Genomic DNA, 20,914 nt, shown 5'->3' on the forward strand with positions numbered 1-20,914 from the left:
GGGTTTGTTCGCGGGTGGAGTGTGATCTTTCCACCAGTAGTCCATGCCCTTGCAAACACACGCAGCCGAGCGTGTCACTGTGCAATGCATATGAGTGCGAGCAGCACGAATACCCAATGATACGTCGGTGATTCGGTTAACTGGGCCGAGAAAGGAGATGAAAAGTAATCAAAAAATACGACAGTACCCTTGCAATGGACATGTAAAAACTAAAAAGAATAACAGAGCTTGCACAACAATGTTTACAAGAAACACAATACATGTATGTACATGTAAAACCTCAGTGATGCCGGCATCAAAAGGAGGGGGACAGGGACGGAACCCCCGGCATCAAAAGGAGGGGGACAGGGACGGAACCCCGGCATCAAAAGGAGGGGGACAGGGACGGAACCCCGGCATCAAAAGGAGGGGGACAGGGACGGAACCCCGGCATCAAAAGGAGGGGGACAGGGACGGAACCTATTAAAGGTGGTAATGGAATAAAGAAAACGTAGCACTCAGCCCTAAAGAACAGTTGCTAGGATCTTTACTACATGTACACGTGCAGTGTGTGTGTATACAAGCGGAACACTCTACCAGGTGGTGCTAATAACGAACTATAATGAAGGATAGCAGATAGAGTATGAAGGAGATTGCATGTGTTTTGTGAGTGACAATGATTACAAGATGAGGAACGAGGAGATGTATCAAATGAGATGGATGTATCAACATAATGTGTACGACTGTACTAGCATGATAAGTAATGAGTTGTGACGTACCTAAACCTAAGTGAGAATATCTGCCCACATGTGTAAGTAACAGGTGTACGTAATTTGTGAGTTTACCCGCACACGCACGTGCTGCTGTCAAGATGACTAATACTAGTTTTACGGCCATACGTCTATTTATATATTACATTAGAAAGTGTTGAAGAAACATGTTTAGTAATCGCCATAATTATCATGAACACTGATTGACATGGGTGGCTACTGGTAGGTGGAACTCTTTCATGGAGTGGTGGAGAGCATTTCCGCGACAGGGGCAGCCAATTTGCGTATCGGCTGTACGCATGGGACTCAATTGCACCACGCTCAAACGTTACATGATGAATACTCTACAGTGTTCTTGAGACATTCTTCCGTTCAGAGCTGTAACTATAAATATAATGTCGTCAGCTCAGCTGCTATCTAAATCTGGCAAGAAGCACTGCTGCTGATATGACATCAGTGTGCTGGTAGATTGACCAGTCGAGTGGCAGTATAAAGATGTAATGCTGCATAACTGATAACATCATCATGACATCACCATGACATCACCATTACATCACCATGCTCAGGCAGTATGGAGCTGAACCACACTGGCAATCTCCGCTCATAACATCACCATCGCTATAATGCTGCATTACATCATCATTACATCATCACATTCATGCCGTATAGAGCTGAACCACACTGGCAATCTCAGCGCGGCACATGGGACATGTGGTAAGCTGCTGGCTGCACGAGACACAGCTGCAGACGTGGCCACAGTTCAGCAAGACACAGTTACTCTGCAAAACAGCAAAGATACACACAGACAGGGAGAGAGAGTATGGGTGAGAGAGAGAGAGGGGGGGGGGGGGGGGGGAGGGAGATAGATAGATAGATAGAGAGAAAGAGGGGGTGGGGCCATTGGCAAGGGATCGCAAAAGAAAAGTCTGAAAGTTGGCAACCTCAGTAACTTCACTGCAGACAGAAATTCTCTCTTTTCAACTGTAGTTTCAAAAAAGTACTTGTGTATCATGGCATCATCCAGCCAGCACCACATGAACAATTCTCTCACCCACAAAGGTGGGCACACACGCACGCACGCACGCACACACGCACACACACACACCTCAGACCTGCCCACCGCAGAAGCGATGATAGCGAACGACTATGTTAGACACAGCAACTTGTGCTGGGATTACACAATTCAACAGCTTGCAAGGCTGATGAATTGAACGCCACTAATTTTACACACACACACACACACACACACACACACACACACACACACACACACACACACACACACACACACGTACACACACACGTGCACACAACACCGACTCACCTGATTGTCCAGGCAGACGACACATTCACTGAGCTGAACGGCCGGGCCACCACTGCCTGCCTCAGCCTCTGCTAGTGGCGCCGACGGAGTCACATGCGCAGGCTGCGGTGCAGTAGCACCAGCACTAAGCGGCAGCCCCACCAGATCAGATGCATACGCTTGCGATGGTGCTGGTTCGCTATCATCTATAGAAATACTGGGTGCACTCGGTACAATCGGCAGACCGGGAATAGGAGCGCTGGGTTCAGGCTTCTCATGCGGCTCCTGCGAGCACGCAATAGAAAATAGAACACATAACATAGGCAGGAACATCTTACAACCTGCAGCAGCTACTAGTAAATAGGGAGGTTTCTCTCTACGGAATTACGTGTGAAAATAACGTAGGAACTGCACAAAATTTTCATACGTAAAGATCAGCGCTGTTGGGTTTCGCTCTACGTGATTTCTCCACGACTGCTGAACATGCCTTGTTGCTTTGGAGACGCGTTGGCTGCATGCGCCCACCGCATGCACCACGAACCGAAATCGCGTTTTCCATCGTATTTTGCACGTGGTATACGGTGTGTGTACCTTGTGTTTCGCGTGGCTTGAACTTTGCCACGGATATATCAGGAAAATGCGAAAAATATATCAAAAAGTCCTACGGAGGCCCCAACGTAGGAAACAGCTTTCCTACGGAAATCCGTAGAGATTTACGTATGAAAGTTGCCCTCGCTCCCCGGCGTGTACAACATACGGATTTTCATACGTAATTACGTAGAGCGAAACCTCCCTATTATTGCTCAACGACGAACAAGGAAATAGAAGAGCAGAGTTCCGGCTGCCAAGCTGAGCACCCCAATACGGCAAAACGAAAGAACAAGCACGATAAAGGCAGAACATGACGTGAGGCAAACGTACCACGCCATTGGACAGGGATGGGATTGGACAGGGATGGGATTGGACAGGGATGGGAACATGTGGGTTAACTAGAGTGAGAACCAGGCAGTCCAAAGTGAATCCGGCCAGCAAAGCAAGGCAGACGTGTGGCAAATTTCTACAGCATACAGGTGGAATCCTGATAATTCGAATATGGCTTAATTAGAACATACCGCTTAATAAAGTTTTTCCAGGACCGATTTCTATCAATACGATTCCCACATAAACATTTCTGATAATTCGAACCTCGAACTGGATATGTCGGGTTAATTAGAAGTCCCACAGATTCCACTTACATAGAAATGTGTGGGATTTGTGCTGATAATTCAAAGTTAGCAAACTGTAATTCGAAGTTCACTGTACACTGTACTGGTCAGTTCAGTTTGCATGAGCAGGCTGTGCCGGTCAGTTCAGTATCCGTGAAATCTGTGTCATAACGCAACTCTGCGTGACCAGGAGAGCATTTTGACATACATAATTGTGTTGTGGGTTCATGTTTGGATCATTAGAATGTCCGGATAATTAGAAGTTTTTCCGGGCATTTTGAGGTTCGAATTATCAGGATTCCACCTGTAATCAACACCATGGTGAAGACTACCACATTTCCCCGAATATAAGTCGCACTTGATTTTAAGTCACATCCCCATTTTCAGGTTTGAGCCATATTGGTTCAACATAATTAATTCACTTCAGTTGTAAATCATGTTCGATTGTAAGTGGCACTCCCTTTTTAGTTTACTTTTTTACCCTTGAATTTCAATGTAAAATGGTGTGACCTATATTCGGGGAATACAGTATGTCATATCGTCTGTTCGTACAACAACTCACCATCTCCTCCAGCTCTCTGAGGAGCACCATGGACTTCTCCTTGGCACGGCTCTCTATAGCTGCTTCTTCGGCAACACACTTGAGAATTTCATGCCTTGCTCCGATGGACGTGACGCCGAGCTGTAGTAGAAAGGCAGTTGCGGACAGACATAACACATAGGTGACATACAGCACAGCTTCCGTTCAGCCCATCAAGAAATACTCAGCTATCTGTCGGAATCTGTTGCACCATTTGACTGAAACATACTACGTTTTGTAGACAACATAAGTACAGTTGCGCTCGGTGAAAAAACTGGCAACCCTGGACCAGTTTCGATTGCATCATTGTACTTGTACATGTGTACATACAGCCGCATTCCTACCACTTCCAGGGTGTCAAGGGCCGTGCAAGTTGAGGGCGCCAAATACACACTTTGGGTTGGTCTTCACCAAGTGTAACTGTAGAATACCTTCCGACGACCCTGCAGTACCTTCTACACATGGTAATGCAGGTGGTGTGAGAAGCTGGCTGCCTTGCAAAGTTGACCTCACTCACGGCGCAGATCACCGATCATGGACACTACTGCTATGCAAGCATGGATTGGCTCTGCTCTATGGGCTGGCAAAGCTGGACACCCTCGGTTTGAGAGCCGCACACCACACAGGTTTAGACTAAACATTCGCTAATTACTAGCACGTGATACGTCGGGGAGTGGTGTGTGTGTGTGGGGGTGGGGGGAGGGGGAGGAGGGATCCAGATGGAATAAACATTAAGTACAGGTCAAAGGCAAAGCTACATTTCACTTGGATACTATTTCATATAAACACGTCAGCTCAGCACACGTTCAAGCACTCACCCGCCTCAAGTCGTCGTCGTCCATTTTGACCAGCAGCTCGAAGGAGATGTGATTGCGCGCGAACGCTGTCAGGAACTGCGTGGCGTTGGCAGTGCGCAACATGTGCACCACAGACTCTTCCAGAGAGAGCTCCTGTTGACGTGAGAACAACACAGTGCAGAATAAGCCCACTGCGTATTGCCAAATATGGAAGGTATGAGTAATGCATGTGAGTACACTGGGATCAGCAATGCACTGTTCAACACCCCAGACGACCATGCCCAGGTGGCTGTGTGGGGTGTTATGTGAGTACGCTGGGATCAGCAATGCACTGTTCAACACCCCAGATGACCATGCCCAGGTGGCTGTGTGGGGTGTTCATGGTACAGATTACGTCATTGCGCAATGGACTTATGGCATGACAACAAAGAGAGTCACTGGAGGTTTTTTAATCCGTTCGCAATCAAGCTCTCCAAATGTACGCGAGGCTTGAGAGAACATTATTGTGCATCACTACAGAAACTTGCTGCCCCCAAACAAGCATTTCCGAATCTGGCATTGCATAGGACGAGGGAAGGCCCACTGCCAATGCCCTCACACTGCAGTCATACCTCTAGTAAGAGCGCCTCCGGCTTGGAATCCATCAGACGCTGGTACATGCGCAGCCAATAGTCCTTCTCCTCAGATTTACGCTCCTCTTCGAACTTTACCTGAAGTTAGAGCAAAAACAGGTTGACCATGAGTTAATTAATAGGAACTTAACACCGTTCGATCGCCGGACTGGGAATACAATAAGCTGGGGGGATAGATAATCGCTTGCATGCAACTACTGTTGCTACTGCTTTTGTGTGGCTGGTGAACTGTTCGTGCTGTGGTCTGCAAGCGTCGTGTGGTTTCGTCGGGTCAAATGAAAAACCTATTACTACTATTTGACGGACCTATTGAAGATGGCAACAACGAATTATTGCTACTGCTTTTGTTGGTAGTGTTCCTCTTGCTGTTGTTGCTGCTGACGCTGCTTGTTTCATCACAGTGAAAGACAGGGTGTGGTAGAGTTAACGCCTAGACAGCACAAACAACATGCGGGCACATTGATAGGTCGCTTGCAAAACACCACTGCAGCAGCCTGGCCTTACCAAAAGTAGCTGGAGTTGCTCGGCCCGTTCCTGCTGAACATCCATCAGCAGGCGCAGCTGTGCCGTTAGCACGTTGCGCTGCTCTTCCAGACGGGCCTGGCAGCGGAATATAATGTACACATGCATGCACGAATGACACACAGATACACATACGCACACATATGCACGCACACATACGCACACACGCATGCATACACACACACACGCACGCACACACACACACACACACACACACACACACACAAGCGAGAAAAGAGAGCAATACTGCACGTTATAGTTAGTGCATCCACCAGTCACGTCACAAATTGTTAAATAGCACGAGTAGCTGGCTCATGTGAACACCGGAACAGCATGCATGCTGCGTATGACACTGTGCATGACCATCGCATGGGCAAAGACAGGACATGGACCTAAGTGCATGTGTGTGTGTGTGTGTGTGTGTGTGTGTGTGTCCTTGCTTTGGGTGGGGACAGTTTGAGTTTTTTTTGCTCTCTGTAAGTCTTCCTCTCCTGACTGTTTCTGGACATAGTGAGACAGGCCTGGGCGGCCTGGGGCCTCCCCAGCCGTCCAGGATAACATACTGAGGCGGGAATATCGGCGGCGGACTTGGTCGACGATTTTTGATGTCGACACTCTTGTCGTCGTCCCGTTCTCAGATGCCTTCGCGAGGCGTTGCGAGCCCGCGAGTGGTGACATCTACAGCACAAAGAAAACGACAGCATGGAGTATTCAGCATGGGCTCTTGGAACGTACGCTCTCTGGTTGAGAGTGAGGGCCACATTCAGACGGCTGCCGCGAGTGGAATTGTTGCCGACGATAAAAAAATTTATCAAATTGTACAACATCTGGAACGCTTGGAGATGGACGCCGCTGCTCTTCAAGAGACCCACTGGTTTGGTCAGGAAAACTATCAAGTCCACGGAGCAATGGTCATTGCTTCGGGTCGGCCTGTGCCTGGGGAAGGAGCGTCCAGACGGCGAGGTGAGGGCGTTGCGTTTGTGCTGAGGGGAAATGCGCTTCGGGCCTGGCGCGAAGGGGGTTGTCAACTCGTCGCAGTATCCGCTCGGTTGTTGTCCATACGCTTGAAGTTTGATCTGGCGAGTGGAGAGGTTGAATGGATGTCGCTGGTTACAGCTTATGCGCCAACATTCAACAGTAAGCGCTGTGAAAAGGATGCGTTTTATGACTCTCTGCAAGGAGTACTCAACTCAATACCGTGCACAGATAAATTTGTTCTACTTGGAGATTTCAATGCCAGAGTGGGGTCTGGAGAGCCAGGTGATGATTGGAGCGCTGTGCGTGGCTCACATGGCTTGGGCTGCCTGAATTCGTCTGGAGAGGAGCTACTTCAGTTTCTGGCAATGCATCAATGCTGGATCGCGAACACCTGGTTCAGGAAAAAGCAGGAATTGAAAGGCACTTGGCAGCATCCCAGAACTAAACATGTCCATTGTATTGACTTCATCATCACAGCGCAAGGGAGCCGGCACTGGTGCACTGATGCTCAGGTTATTCGCTCGGCAGAATGTGGGAGCGACCATAGTCTTGTTGCCGCCAGGTTTAGGCTCGGCAGGGTCTTGTGGAAACCGCGGAAATCCACAAAGAGAGTACGATTTGCAGTGCATAATCTGCCCGCAGTGGTTTCGACAGATGCTGAGGGAAACCACCGGAGGAAGGTTGACGACTACCAGGAAAACATCAATGCCAAGATTGATGCAGTGGCGGACGCGGAAACGGTAGACGAGAAATGGAATGCGATGCGGGACGTGGTGACGGCGGCAGCTGCGGACACTCTCGGTCATCAGAGGAGACGGCAGCCTGATTGGTTTACGGAAAGCCAGGACGGGCTGCGGCCACTGCTGGACGCGCGCAATGCATGCTATCGAACATGGATCACTAGTGGCCGGAATCAGGAAGAGTATTCGCGCTACCGTGTTGCGCGCACGAGGGCTCGCGCTGCCACCCGAGCTGCGAAGAATGATTGGTTTGCTGCCATGGCACAACGTACTGAGAAGGGGCGCTTTGACTCGGCGCGCATTTGGGCCGGTATCAAGACCATGCAGACGGCTCGGCGAGGGCTTGTGGGTGTAACTGCAGTCGCTGTGCGGGACGAGAACGGAAATGTCTGTAATTCACCGGCGGATCAGGGCCGCACATGGCACCGTCACTTCTCCAAGGTTTACAATGTTCCAACCTCGTATGAACCTGCGACTGTTGCCACCATTGAGCAACAGGAAGTGTGTGAAGACCTCGCCGATCCACCTACTCTGGAAGAGCTTAGGCAGGCTGTGCGCCGACTACGGAACGGAAAAGCAGCAGGAGGCTCTGGAATCTTACCGGAACTGCTGAAGGCTGGTGGGGATGGCCTCATGATGGCACTACTAGACCTTGTCCAGACAGTGTGGAATGCAGAGCGGGTGCCCCAGGAGTGGGTGGACTGCCAGCTTGTCCCGATACCAAAAAAAGGAAATCTATCCAGCTGTGACAATTGGAGGGGCATCGCTCTTCTGGAGGTGGTAGGAAAGGCTGTTGCTGGCCTCGTCCAGACAAGATTGCAGCGGCTCGCGGAAGACATCCTACCAGACACGCAGTGTGGATTCCGCAAAGGCAGATCTTGTGCGGACATGATCTTCGCGGTGAGACAAATATCTGAGAAACTATATGAACATCGCTGCTCTGGTTTCATGGTTTTTGTTGATCTACGGAAGGCCTATGATTCCGTCACCCGTAAGTGCATGTGGGAAATTCTCCGGAAGGCGGGCGTACCTGACAAGCTGGTTACCATTATCAGCTCATTTCATACCTCTATGTCTGCAAACCTGTCGATCCCGGGCATCGAGGCCGAGCCTATTGAGGTGCAAAATGGCCTTCGACAAGGTTGTTGTATGGCCCCAGTATTGTTCAATATATTCATGTGGGCAGTATTCCAGCTGTGGCAGCGTGAGGTTGCGGACATACCTGAGATTGGACTTCCCGTCTCCTCTAACTCTGGACCGTCTCTCCTTTTCAAACGCCAGAAGACTGACACAATCAACATCCATCGTGACTGTCAATTCGCAGACGATTCGGCACTTATTGCTACAACTCACCATGGTGCCACACTTGCGCTCAGCCGGTTCATGGACGTCGCAACTCGCTTCGGCCTCACCATCAACCTATCAAAAACCAAAGTAATGGCGGTCGGCTTCGGCATTTCTCCGGAGGATCGTCGTCCATTGGTGGTTGGCGGGGAAATTGTCGAGAATGTGCATGACTTTCGCTACCTAGGCTCCATCATCCATACTGGTGGCCGCACCGCAGTGGACACTCGGTCCCGAATAGCGTCAGCATCTAGGGCATTCGGAGCATTGCGTCGATCTGTCTTTGATGATGGCGATCTTTCACTGGCAACGAAGCGAATGGTGTATGATGCATGTGTGGCTTCTCTTCTCCTTTACGGAGCGGAGTGTTGGGTACCACTGAAAAGCGAGCTTGCGGCGCTGTCCGCCTTCCATCTTCGCTGCATTTCCGCAATCTTAGCCCTCGGTAGAAGAGACACCTGGGACTTCCACATCAACAGGAAGACCATTCTGGAGGCCTGGAATCGTCGAGATCCAGTGGATATTACCACACGTGTTCTTCGCCGCCGTCTGGAGTGGCTAGGCCATCTAGCTAGGATGGACGGCGATAGAACTCCGCGCCAGCTCCTGTTTGGTGCGCTCCTTCCGCCGAGGCCGGCTTGCGGTCCTCGGAAACGGTGGCGAGACTCTGTCAGAGCTGACCTCTCCGCAGTGAACATCGACCACACGGAATGGTACGACCTCGCCCAGGAGCGTGGGAAATGGCGCAGTGCGTATTCCGCTCAACCAGTACCGCGATCGGCTCAGCGTGACACTTCTGTGCTCTGCGATGTTTGCCAGCGTACTTTCGCCCACCAGAAATACAAGAATCGCCACAAGTGCCTGGCCGAGAGGAGGAAGCCCATATCTGAGCAGTCCGGCAGCCGACTATGTAATGCGTGCGGGAGATGGTTCTTGAGTGCTGGCGGGCTAGCTTCGCATAAGTGTCTCTCCAACTCGGCTGCTGAAGTGGCGTCGGTCTCGACTGTGGCATCGGCAGACTCGGTCCGGAAACAGCGGGTTGCCCTGCCCTGCTGCAGAGCGCATTGTCTCGGCTGCGGTCGCTGCTGCAAGTCATCCCGTGGTTTCGACCTGCATAGCTGTGCTAATTTCCTGTCCAGGAAGTAGAGCGGCGTTTCTGGGTCCAATGCTGAACTCAGTGCTGTCGACCCCTGCACAGGGGACACGTGACCATTTGATGGCAGTGTTACCAAGGACCAAGGTGTGTGTGTGTGTGTGTGTGTGTGTGTGTGTGTGTGTGTGTGTGCGTGCGTGTGTGTGCGCATGTGTGTGTGTGTGTGTGTGTGTGTGTGTGTGTGTGTGTGTGTGTGTGTGTGTGTGTGTGTGTGTGTGTGTGTGTGTGAGTGTGTGTGTGTGTGTGTGTGTGAGTGTGTGCGTGCATGTATGTGTATGTGTGAGTGAATGGGTGAGGGCATGTATGAGGGCATGTATGAGTGCATGTGTGAGTGCATGTGTGTGAGTGTATGTGTGTGCATGTGTGCATGTGTGAGGGAGGGGGGCTTTTCCTGGCCAGTGAGCCAAGCAGTGGAGAGTACTGCAAGAAGCAGGGGTAGAAGGGCACAGCACTTACCTGATTGGTATTCTGCTCTTTGGCTTTACGGCTGATTTCCATGTTGGTGAGCTGTGCCAACTCCTGCTGCAGAGCCACAATCTAAGAGAAGAGCACAACACACACACGCTGGGTTACGGGGATTGGAGGGCTTAGAAAACCGACTGTCCCGGCCAGGATTCAAAACCAGGACCTCAGCGCCCAGCGGTGTATTCGTTTCACCTCTACCGGATGAATACCGGTATGAACATTGTATATTGAATATATTCATAGGTTGAGGGAATGGACAAGGGAAAAGTCTGAAGAAAAAATTGACTGTCACCACCAGGACTTGAACCAGCGACCTTCGCTTGCCAGCGATGCTCTAGCCACTGAGCTATGGTGTAGCCAGCGATGCTCTAGCCACTGAGCTATGGTGTAGCCAGCGATGCTCTAACAACTGAGCTAAGCTGTAGCATGTACATTGTAGTTGTAAATAGATGCACATTCAGGAAAACACAACTTGCCTACAGAGAAGTTGTCTAGATTTCATACCATGGTTGTATCTTTGATGATGACCATCCCTTGTATACACTAGACGGCTGGTACATAAGGGGATACCGGGTTACATTGTACCTGTACAGATATACAGATACACATAAAAAATGCCCATGTTGCCAATGCCTACCTGCTGTGTTGCCTTCGTGTGCTGGTCATCCTTGTCAAGGAGCAGTGCCTCAAACGCCAAGCGCTGTGCAAGATCCTAGAGCAGAAGAGCAGACAAGCAAAGATCACAATGCACTCAAATCAGAATTGCATCACAAGATCACAATGCACTCACATCAGAATTGCATCACAACATCCAGCATACGACCACCTCGCAAAAGCAGGCATTCCTTCATCACATGGCAAGTTACACGCATGGCTGACATCAGTAAAGGAAGGGTCACTATTGAATGCACTGCTGCAAGAAAGGCACACTGCTCAAGGTCACAGTGGACAACAAGGAAATACGTTGTAAAGAAGTTAAGAGTTGCGCTGCTGCTGCTGCTGCTGCTGCGGCTGCCTACCTCACTGGCGATCTGATTCAGGAGGTTCTTCTGGAACTCACTCTGCTGTTCCAGGACAAGACTAACTTGAGCATCAGCGATGGCATTTCTGCATGGCAACAATGCGAAGAAAACATCGAAGAAAACAACAAATAATTCAAATTAATGTCAAGTCCTGGCACACAGCAATGTAACTTCAAGTGTAGTGGGAGCTCTAACAGAGCGAAACAGTTGCTGTCCACAGATTTGAGTAACTTCAAGTGTATGTATATACATGTACCGGTAATACATCCCAATAGTACGCTTGTACGTGAAATATAAACCGATATTACAAACCGAGGCGCAGCCGAGGTTCGTATGATGGTTTATACTTCGCATACAAGCACCAAAACACACGTCCGGTTTACCTGCGCACCAAAACAGAAAGTAAAACTGGCCACACTAGCTGCTAAGTACTCATTCCTTCTGTGTCTCTCCTGTGTTAGGTTAGTGTCTTCGTGTTTCTTGTTTTCTAGAACAATGAGTGACGGGTCTCCTCAGAAGCGTGTTTTCGGGTCTATCAGCCATGATGACCAGACCAAGCTAATAGCCGAGGGTGTTCCCAAGAACACTCGCGTGTCTACTCAGTACTGGCTGCGATTGTTTGATGAGTTTTGTTTGAGGGGTGACGAACCTTTAGGAGTCGTTGATTTCAAAAGAGTCACATGTGAAAGGCTTTGTGATGTTCTCTCGTCCTTCTACGCGAATGCAAAGCAGAAGGATGGTTCTGGGTTTGCAAAAAGCAGTCTTCAATCTGCAAGTGGTGCTCTTCAGCGTCACATATCGTCATTCTCGAGGTAGATCAACATCTTCAATGACAGTGCTTTCTCAAGGGCGAACAAAGTCCTGGACGGAGTGTTGAAAGCACGCAAACGTGATGGTCTCGAGCTTGCAGTTCAACACAAGCAACCTCTATCCGAAAAAGACTGGTCTCTTCTAAGAGAATACTTCTCTGACGTACTGAAGACAACGGATGTGCGCAAGCTGAAGTACTTTGTGTGGTTCCAGCTAACCATCCACTTCTGTTTGAGGGGCGGAGAAATGCAAGCAAAGCTGACGAAGGACAATCTCCAATTCGCGACCATAGATGGCCAGGAAGTCTTGCGGCTCGCAACATCATTTGTTTCCAAAAACCACCAAGGCGGACTTCAAGGCTCTGAGTGGTCTTCTGCTGGTGTGATCCGTGATGAGTTTCAGTTGCCGGCAATCAAGCACTATCGGTCGAGGCTACATCCAGACAAAAACCGCGTGTTCCAGCTAGCGCTATCAGGTGAGATGGCCGATTCTACCAACTGCTGGTTCATGAAAATTCCTCTCTCGCGCAATATTCTGTCTGGTATGATGAAGCGTTTGTCTGCAGATGCTCATTTGTCCATGCTGTATACGAATCACTGTGTAAGAGCAACATCTATTACCAACATGAAGAAATGCGGAGTAGATGATAAGCGAATTTGTTCCGTTTCTGGGCATCGAAATGTTCAATCTCTAACCGCTTATGATAGGCCCAAATTGAAAGATTCCTGTTCCATGGCTGAAGCTATTGATTTGCGACCGCATCTTGCTGACATGTCAAACCATTCTGCGCAGCCTGTTACACCCGCCCCTGTTCAGAGCTGTTCTTCTACCGATCAGAGTTCTGTTTCCTCTGCTGCTCAGTGTTCTGCTTCTGCTGTTTCTCCTTATATTGCTTCCACCACTTTCAACCGCAGCTCTATTGTTTTCAATATTCACCCAGAGCGTTCTGCTGTCGCTCGCAAGAAGTTGAAGAGTAAGCATTCTCTCCCACCCCCTTCTGCCTAGGTGATTTGATAACACTTTGAAGCTAGCTTCCTCCCAATCTCGGAGTTTATATTGTGGTGGTATATATGAGGTTTATACTGGGTATATATGGGTTTATATGCCCAATATAAACCAAGCGCATGATGGGGAAGTTGACTGGAAGTTTGTATGAAAGGTCAGCATAAGAACTGACACAGTGTGTGTGTGTGGGGGGGGGGGGGGGCAACAGACCAGCACGATTGCCTTTGAGAGAAATCAGCCCCCCCCCCCCCTTGCCTCCCCCACCAATCCCAGCCATCCCCCACAAACCCCCTCGCCTCCCCCCCCCCCCCCCCTGACTTCCCCTAGCCCAAGTCATAACTTAGCAGAGTAACTGGCACTTGAAGCACTTACGATTCCTTCAATGCCTGCTTGGCCAATCGTTGTCGCTCTGTGATCTGTGCTATGCACAGTAACTCGTGATGACGAGACTTGGACAAGAGCCTCTGCATGGCGTCCAAGACTTCTCCACGACGTAACTGCTCAGACTCCTGTCGCATGGACGACAGCTGCTCCAGCATCATCCTGCCAAGGGGAATAAAATAAAATAAACCAAAGAATTGCACGGGTTCGCATACAGGGCGGGTCAAGAACTGCCTTCCCGCTTCCGTGGGACGCCACCACCCGATGATCAGGCGTCAGATGCGGTAAGGGAGGGGGACAGCCCGGGGAAAATGGGACCCAGGGCAGTTGGCGTTATCCACTACAGCGTACTTCAGGAGAAGTTAGATCTACCCAGAGAAATTCTACAGTTCTTCAACCGCCTGTGCCCACCAGCCAATTTCTAGAACGCTCGGCTGTTGTCAATGTCAGTTTCAGACTTCCCAGTTGTATTCATTAACCACTTACTTGTCATGATCCAGTGCCTTGCGAATATCTTCCTCTCTTGCCCTGGAGCAAGAAAAACAACACCCAAAAAGTTTTTAAAAAAAGGTATCAGGTAACAGAAGATTTTTCAACACTGGGCCACGCTGACCACTATTATGACCATTGTAATTTCACAAATTTTCGGTGTACTTTTATTTTCGGTACTTTCGGTGCATCTGTTTCTTACCTAAATTTTCAATACTTCAGTACACCTAACAAACACCAACACACATACCGGTAGTCCAAAAGGGAATTGCTTCTCTGTACCCAAAATTTCTTAACCTGGCCTTTTGCCCTCATACCGAAAATATTGAGTACCAACATTTTCTGAAATTAGAGTATCTCTCGTACCAGCACATCCGGTTTTGCTTGATTTCGTTAAAGTACAGACGCGAACTTTTTAAATCTTGAGGACATGAAATTCATTTCCGTACGGATGTAGGATTCAAAGATTTCAAACCACAGTATTAGTGTTCGCGAGGTGTTAATTTTCTGCAGCGCGTGGATGTAGCTGCGTGATGTAATGCAGGCAGTGCGCAGCACATCTGGCCCATAAAAAGGGGACAAAGTTGCATACTCTCGCGTATGGACTCTTGCTGAAACTTTTCAAAGCTACAGTTGCGCTCGGTGAAATCCGACCCAAAGTGCAAAGCTGGCGCCCCGAACCAGTTCTGATTACATCATCGTACTTGTACATGTGTACGTCCAGCAGAATTCGTGCCACTGCCAGTACAACAAGGGCCGTGCAAGCTGAGGGCACCAAATATGCACTCTGGGTCGGATTTCACCGAGCACAACTGTACATCAGGTCAACAGCCTACTGGTATGGGGACTCCTTTAAAAATACAAACAAAAAGCAAAAGAATAAAAAGAAACCATCAAATGAGCGAAACAAGAAAGAATCATATAGCAACACGGAGGACAAGTTTCCGGCTGTAAGCCTTTCTTCCTATTATCTCGACATGCATGAGTAATAAGTGAAACGACCATTGCAGGTCACACACAAAGAATTACCGTATGCTTCAAAAAATGGAGGATGTGGGGTTCGAACCCACGGCCTCTCGCATGCAAAGCGAGCGCTCTACCACTGAGCTAAACCCCCAGCTGCAAATGTCTGGCATCGGAATGACACTCTCAACTACAAAACAAAGTGAACTGAGCCTTTACACTGTGCTACAATGTAGACATGGTTAGCATTTTACCGTTTTAATACGCTATTAAATTCCGAAGGTTTTTTGTGTGTAGACATGATGATTTTCCTTGTCTCACTAACGGAAATGCTAATTATTAGCATTATTATTAGACGAACCCGTACACATTATTTGCACCCTGTGAATGATAGCGTACAACCCTGCTTCGGGTTCAACTCTCCTGTGGTCACTTTGCACTGTTTGCCAGCGTAACCTTTTGAACCACGTCACGTGGTGTGAAGTTCTGCCGTCAGAGCACTGTATAAAAGTTGTGCAGGCAGTTGCACACTCTTGGGGGTTATGGACTCTTAGTACATGTTAACTGATCTCTATGCAATTGACTCACAGCCTAGGCAGAATGCATAATTATAGCCTCTACTCGTTCGAACCTGCCATGAACTGACCTGATCTACCAAGTGAATGCCTGTGTCCCAGGCGCTGACTTTTCTCGGTCACACCCAGGTAAGGCACACGATAAGAAAGGGATAACAGCACAAACATTTAAAAAAAGAAGGAAGAAGAAAGGAAAAGGTGAGCAATTACACCCACCTGTCTGCTTCACGCATTTTCTGAGCGACGGCTTCGTTATAGGTTTTCTCCTCTGTACACACAGACACAGACACAAACACATAGACACAGACACAGACCTGTCCTGTAGAGCCATTACCACTAGGGCCACATGGGCACCGGAGGGGCAGCAAAGGGACAGAAGGAGCACGGCGTTCCAAATATGAGGGCAGTCGGACGTGATCAGACGCACACATACGGAAACTTGTCCCGTTGTCACAGACATGCAGACAGACAGACAGACAGACAGACAGACAGACAGACAGACAGACAGACAGACAGACAGACACAGCATTCAAGGATCCATCAAGCCAAGAAGAAACAAAACAATACCAAGCATTGACTGAAGAAGAGTGCTATCTTGCAAGAGTGTAGACAGCAAGGTACATGCAGAATGAGCCAAGAAGAAACAAAACAATACCAAGCATTGACTGAAAAAGAGTGCTATCTTGCAACAGTGCAGAAAGCAAGGTCCATGCAGAATGATTTCAAATTACATGCAAAACATACCTTGCTGAACGGTCTGGATTAGCTTCTGCTGGTCACTCTCGCGTCTCTGCTGCAAAGTGGCTAGGTCAGCGTCGTGTTTCGCTTGCTCCTAAACAAAGCCACCAGCGGCACACAAACTTGTACTGCGAACGTATGTAATACAGAGTAATCTGCGTACAATGCAGTAGAAAAACCCCGTGCAATGATAACATAATAATTATGATACACAATGGTGGCAGTGAGTATAATCCAACCCCGTAAATAAGACAGACCTGCGCTCACTGCACCGTCCAGGATTCATAGTGCTAAAGTGGTGCAGTCCCCGGGCTGGTGTACTCATGCAGCTGGATTTCACTGGCCACCCGCCGCACTACCAACATCGTCACAAGCTGGTACTAGTACACTATGGTGTGTATCTGGCCGGTCCAGAACTTGTCAAGTACCGACAGGCTAGTCCAGAACCAAGTACCGACAGGCTAGTCCAGAACCAAGTACCGACAGGCTAGTCCATAACCAAGTACCGACAGGCTAGTCCAGAACCAAGTACCGACAGGCTAGTCCAGAACCAAGTACCGACAGGATGCTCAAGATGCATGCAACTCTGACTCGTATACACCTTCATGTTCACAGGAGAGGGTCAGGGATACAGTATGCGAGGTCATCGAGGTCATCGTTTCGACAAAAAACATATATCCAGTCTCTGTTACCAGGTGGTCTCCTTATCCAGGGTCAGTTGACTGGAAAAAGCATCCCTTGGTCCTGGTTCCAGTGGTCTTTTAGGACAGGTGGTCGCCTTATCCAAGTGGTCGCTTTGACAGGTCTTACTGTAGCCAGTAAGACTGGCCCTCAAAGAGTGCCCAGTTCACTCAAAGCGCCGATAGTAAGCGAGGTATGAGGGTGATACGAGGTTATAAAATCACCTGAAAGAGCAATTCCACTTAAAACCAGCACATCAGTCTACCGGTATCCGCAGTGTAATGTTACCCTGGGGCAGGGAGGCCGCCCAGTCAGCAACAGTACATTGCACAGTACAGTCAGACCTCGCTTATCCGGTACTCTTTTATCCGGATCCCTCACCATCCGGGTGAAAATCGTTGGCTACCGATTTACAGCATATGCCATGCATACATACAGTATGTGTGTTCGATTATCCGGTTCCCTCGCCCATCCGGATATTTTTGTGGCTAACGGATGTGTGCGGTGGTGCGAGGTCTGACTGTTTTGCACTTGTAAGTTGCAATGCAGCATTAAGCCGTTGATGATTTTCTCTTCTAATCGGATTTTCCTATTTTATTTTATTTTATTTTTCCAAATTACTGGACCGGATTTTTCACCATGGCTTTCTTTGCTTGCGCTTTTCGAGCTCATCATCCCGTGCATCACCTAGTTTTGTTATGAAATAAAGGCAAACTTCTCAGCATCAAGGGGTTACCTCTGCCAGTTGCTTGAGCAGCTCCATCTTGCGTGAGCTGCTGGATGACATGAGTGCCTGCTGCTCCTGTGCGGCCAGTGTGTTCTGCTGCTCCAGGGCAATGTTTTCAGAGCGCCGCCTCTCCTAACACAGTGACAACATAGATACATGTAGATGCATTGGAAATAGATACACAAGTTAATTTGAACTGACCACCTCTCCACGCTGCGCTCTTGGCCCACGTTCACAGCACCATACTCCACAGTGAGGAAGTTTGTTCTTGGATAGATTGGATTGGAAATATACAGTGCAAAGAATTTTCCACAACGATGCACCCAGGGCCAAGTAACTGCGGTATGTGTATGACACATGTGGCTGATTGTAACTGAAAGCATCTGGTCTCAACTTGAACAAGTATGTTCTTGGTTCCATGAAACTTTTTTTTAGTTGTAAAAGGTTGACTCATAGCCGGCAAAATACGGTACATGTAAGTAATATGATGTGTGTGTGTTCATGACACACTACATCACAACAAATTGCATACATGTAAGGTTCAAGTTTATTCCACATAATGAAAGCTGTGAGATTTATTTTGTTCGCCATCGATATTAGATTCCTGCATTCACTACAATATAATTATGTCTGTGTTGGTCGAGGAATCCCGTTAGTGATGCCCATTCCACTGATCGGTATGGAAATAAAACCTGAACCTAATATACAATGGTGATGTAGTGCATCATGTATACACCTATCATAAGAATTATTATTACTTATAGCTATCATTGGCATGTATAGTGTTACTGGATGAAAGTGATGAGTACTGTAAAACATGTATATATAACGAGGAAGTAAATCTAACGTTTTAACGGATGACATTCCTTCGTTATAATAAGATCCGTTGAGGCCGCACTGCTTCATATTATGCTGTGTGCGGATATGCCGGAATACTGCAAGATCGTTTTAAACAATTCTTCTCGCTAACCTATGAATTTTGGACAATAGTTAAATTTGCGACACGTTATAATAACATGTCTTACAGTAAAAAATACGTACCTTATCATCTGTATGTCTCTTAAAGGCATCCTACAGGAACACAGAACAACAGCAGAAACCAGTACAAACATTTCACTTATCCAACTGGCTCTGGTCCGACGACGGCCAAAAAACCCAACCCAAGACTGTTCGACATCATCATCACAATCAACAATGGGCCAGTGTCCACAGCACACGAGCATATTCCGTGTCAACACAGCATTCTCATCCTTGTACTATGCTGAAAAAATGAGGACAAGAGTTGCTGCTGGATGCACACGTCCCGGATTGGTATGAAACAACGTTTCGGGACTAAAGTCCTGTCTGAAAACCACAAATCACAAAGAACTGTGAATTGGCAGACACAAATCCACCAACAGGCAAATTCATCATCAGCCACTGTCATCAGTTCTATTGCTGAACGAACTCTTGCTGTGGATCGATTTAGCTGACAATCACCGAGACTGGTTCCTGTCTCTGATTGCTAACGCTAAAAAAGAAATAGTGCAGTGAAACCTGTCTAAGCTGACTGCTCACGGCATCACCACAACGTGGTTTCCGCGCAGAAGTGGTCTCCTTATCCAGGGCAATATTAGTGGAAGTGACACCCTTTGGTCCTGGATCCGGTGGTCCTCTGGGACAGGCGGTCGCCTCATCAGAGTGGTTGCATTGACCGGTTCTGCAGTAACTAGCTACACAGCCTGCGGAGGTTGTTCACACTAGCACAGCCATTGCCCACTTACCGAAGACGCACTGTCGCCCAAGTCCAGAGTTGGGTACAGAGAGGACGGCGATGCAGAGTGCTCTGATCCTGTCGAGCGCTCGCCTACAGCTGGTAAGATCACACACACAGCGAAGGGGGTAAAAAGCCAACAGTCAACGTCTGTAGTAGGACTTGAGTGGGTACGCTTTCCAACAGCAGAATAGAGTGGAAAGCTTGTGTCTTTGTGGGTAACTCGAAACAATTTGCGCTAAGACGCTGCAAAATCGCTCCGATTTTGGACTTCATTCCACAGAATATGGTACCTACTTCGCCATTGCCGAGCCAGCGCACTCTCAGCAGAGTGTGTGTGTGTGTGTGTGTGTGTGTGTGTGTGTGTGTGTGTGTGTGTGTGTGTGTGTGTGTGTGTGTGTGTGAGAGAGATAGAGAGAGAAAAAGAGAGAGAGAGGGAGAGAGAGAGAGAGAGAGAGAGAGAGAGAGAGAGAGAGAGAGAGAGAGAGAGAGAGAAAAGAGAGAGAAAAGAAAGAGAAAGAGAGAGAGAGAGAGAGAGAGAGAGAGAGAGAGAGAGAGAGAGAGAAAAAAGAAAGAGAGAGAGAGAGAGAGAGAGAGAGAGAGAGAGAGAGAGAGAGAGAGAGAGAGAGAGAGAGAGAGGGAGAGAGAGAGACAGAGAGACAGAGAGGACACACTACCACGTCTTCTGCTTACATTTCGTTGGGCTGTACGGTATGCTGCAAGCTGTACAGCACAAAATCAGGCCACACATGATATTAAAGCTACAACATACTTGTATAAGTACAAAACCATACCTGCTTCATAACAAAACACTTTGACCAACACAAAGCGAAAGCATACGAGACAGGTACTAATGTTTAAAAGTCGTAATTTCCACAGACTTACTGTCACAGAGGAACTTCATTATGGCCGGCACACCCTCCGTCATGATGGCTGGGCACAAAAACAGAAAAGATGGTTATGCCTGGTAAATGCCAATGGCCACCAATGCCTGCTCAGCCCACTCTAAGAGATACCAACCCTTCCCACTATGTTGGATAGACCGACAATCCCCCCACCCATCAACCATCCACCATCCGGAAATCAAGTAGTCAAAGTAGTTCAGATTTAAAAATTCACTTTGGATGTGAAAAATTGGGGGGAATTCCTAAAAGACATAAGTTGTCACAGCATGTTTTAAGATAGGTTAGTCAGAAGAAATTTGGAGAAATTCTTACATTTCGGTGGAAACCCAAAGCGTTCATGACGCACCTTGATGACCTGAAACCAAAAACATACCAATCACAATGCAGGGTGGAATAA

The 20,914-nt window shown here is 48.3% G+C and overlaps 1 protein-coding gene and 1 non-coding gene across 2 annotated transcripts; both read right to left on the bottom strand.

Annotated features, from left to right (window-relative positions):
* Positions 1-141: 141 nt before the first annotated feature.
* LOC135823289 (E3 ubiquitin-protein ligase LRSAM1-like) lies at positions 142-20,872 on the bottom strand (the record flags this gene model as incomplete). The annotated part of the gene is given in 19 exon segments (XM_065336144.1): positions 142-1,528; positions 2,074-2,337; positions 3,820-3,939; positions 4,656-4,787; positions 5,246-5,344; positions 5,771-5,866; positions 10,460-10,540; positions 11,106-11,180; positions 11,488-11,575; positions 13,678-13,848; positions 14,173-14,214; positions 15,930-15,981; positions 16,458-16,545; positions 17,869-17,991; positions 18,901-18,930; positions 19,623-19,711; positions 20,306-20,335; positions 20,498-20,545; positions 20,830-20,872. Coding segments are annotated over 19 exon segments (1,794 nt in total), but the record flags the coding sequence as incomplete, so codon positions are not given.
* Positions 15,221-15,292, bottom strand: Trnaa-ugc (transfer RNA alanine (anticodon UGC)). Its single transcript has one exon. It is a non-coding gene; the product is annotated as a tRNA-Ala (tRNA).
* Positions 20,873-20,914: the final 42 nt, after the last annotated feature.

Source organism: Sycon ciliatum, chromosome 8, assembly GCF_964019385.1.
Source record: "Sycon ciliatum chromosome 8, ocSycCili1.1, whole genome shotgun sequence".
NCBI classification, from domain to species: Eukaryota; Metazoa; Porifera; class Calcarea; order Leucosolenida; family Sycettidae; genus Sycon; species Sycon ciliatum.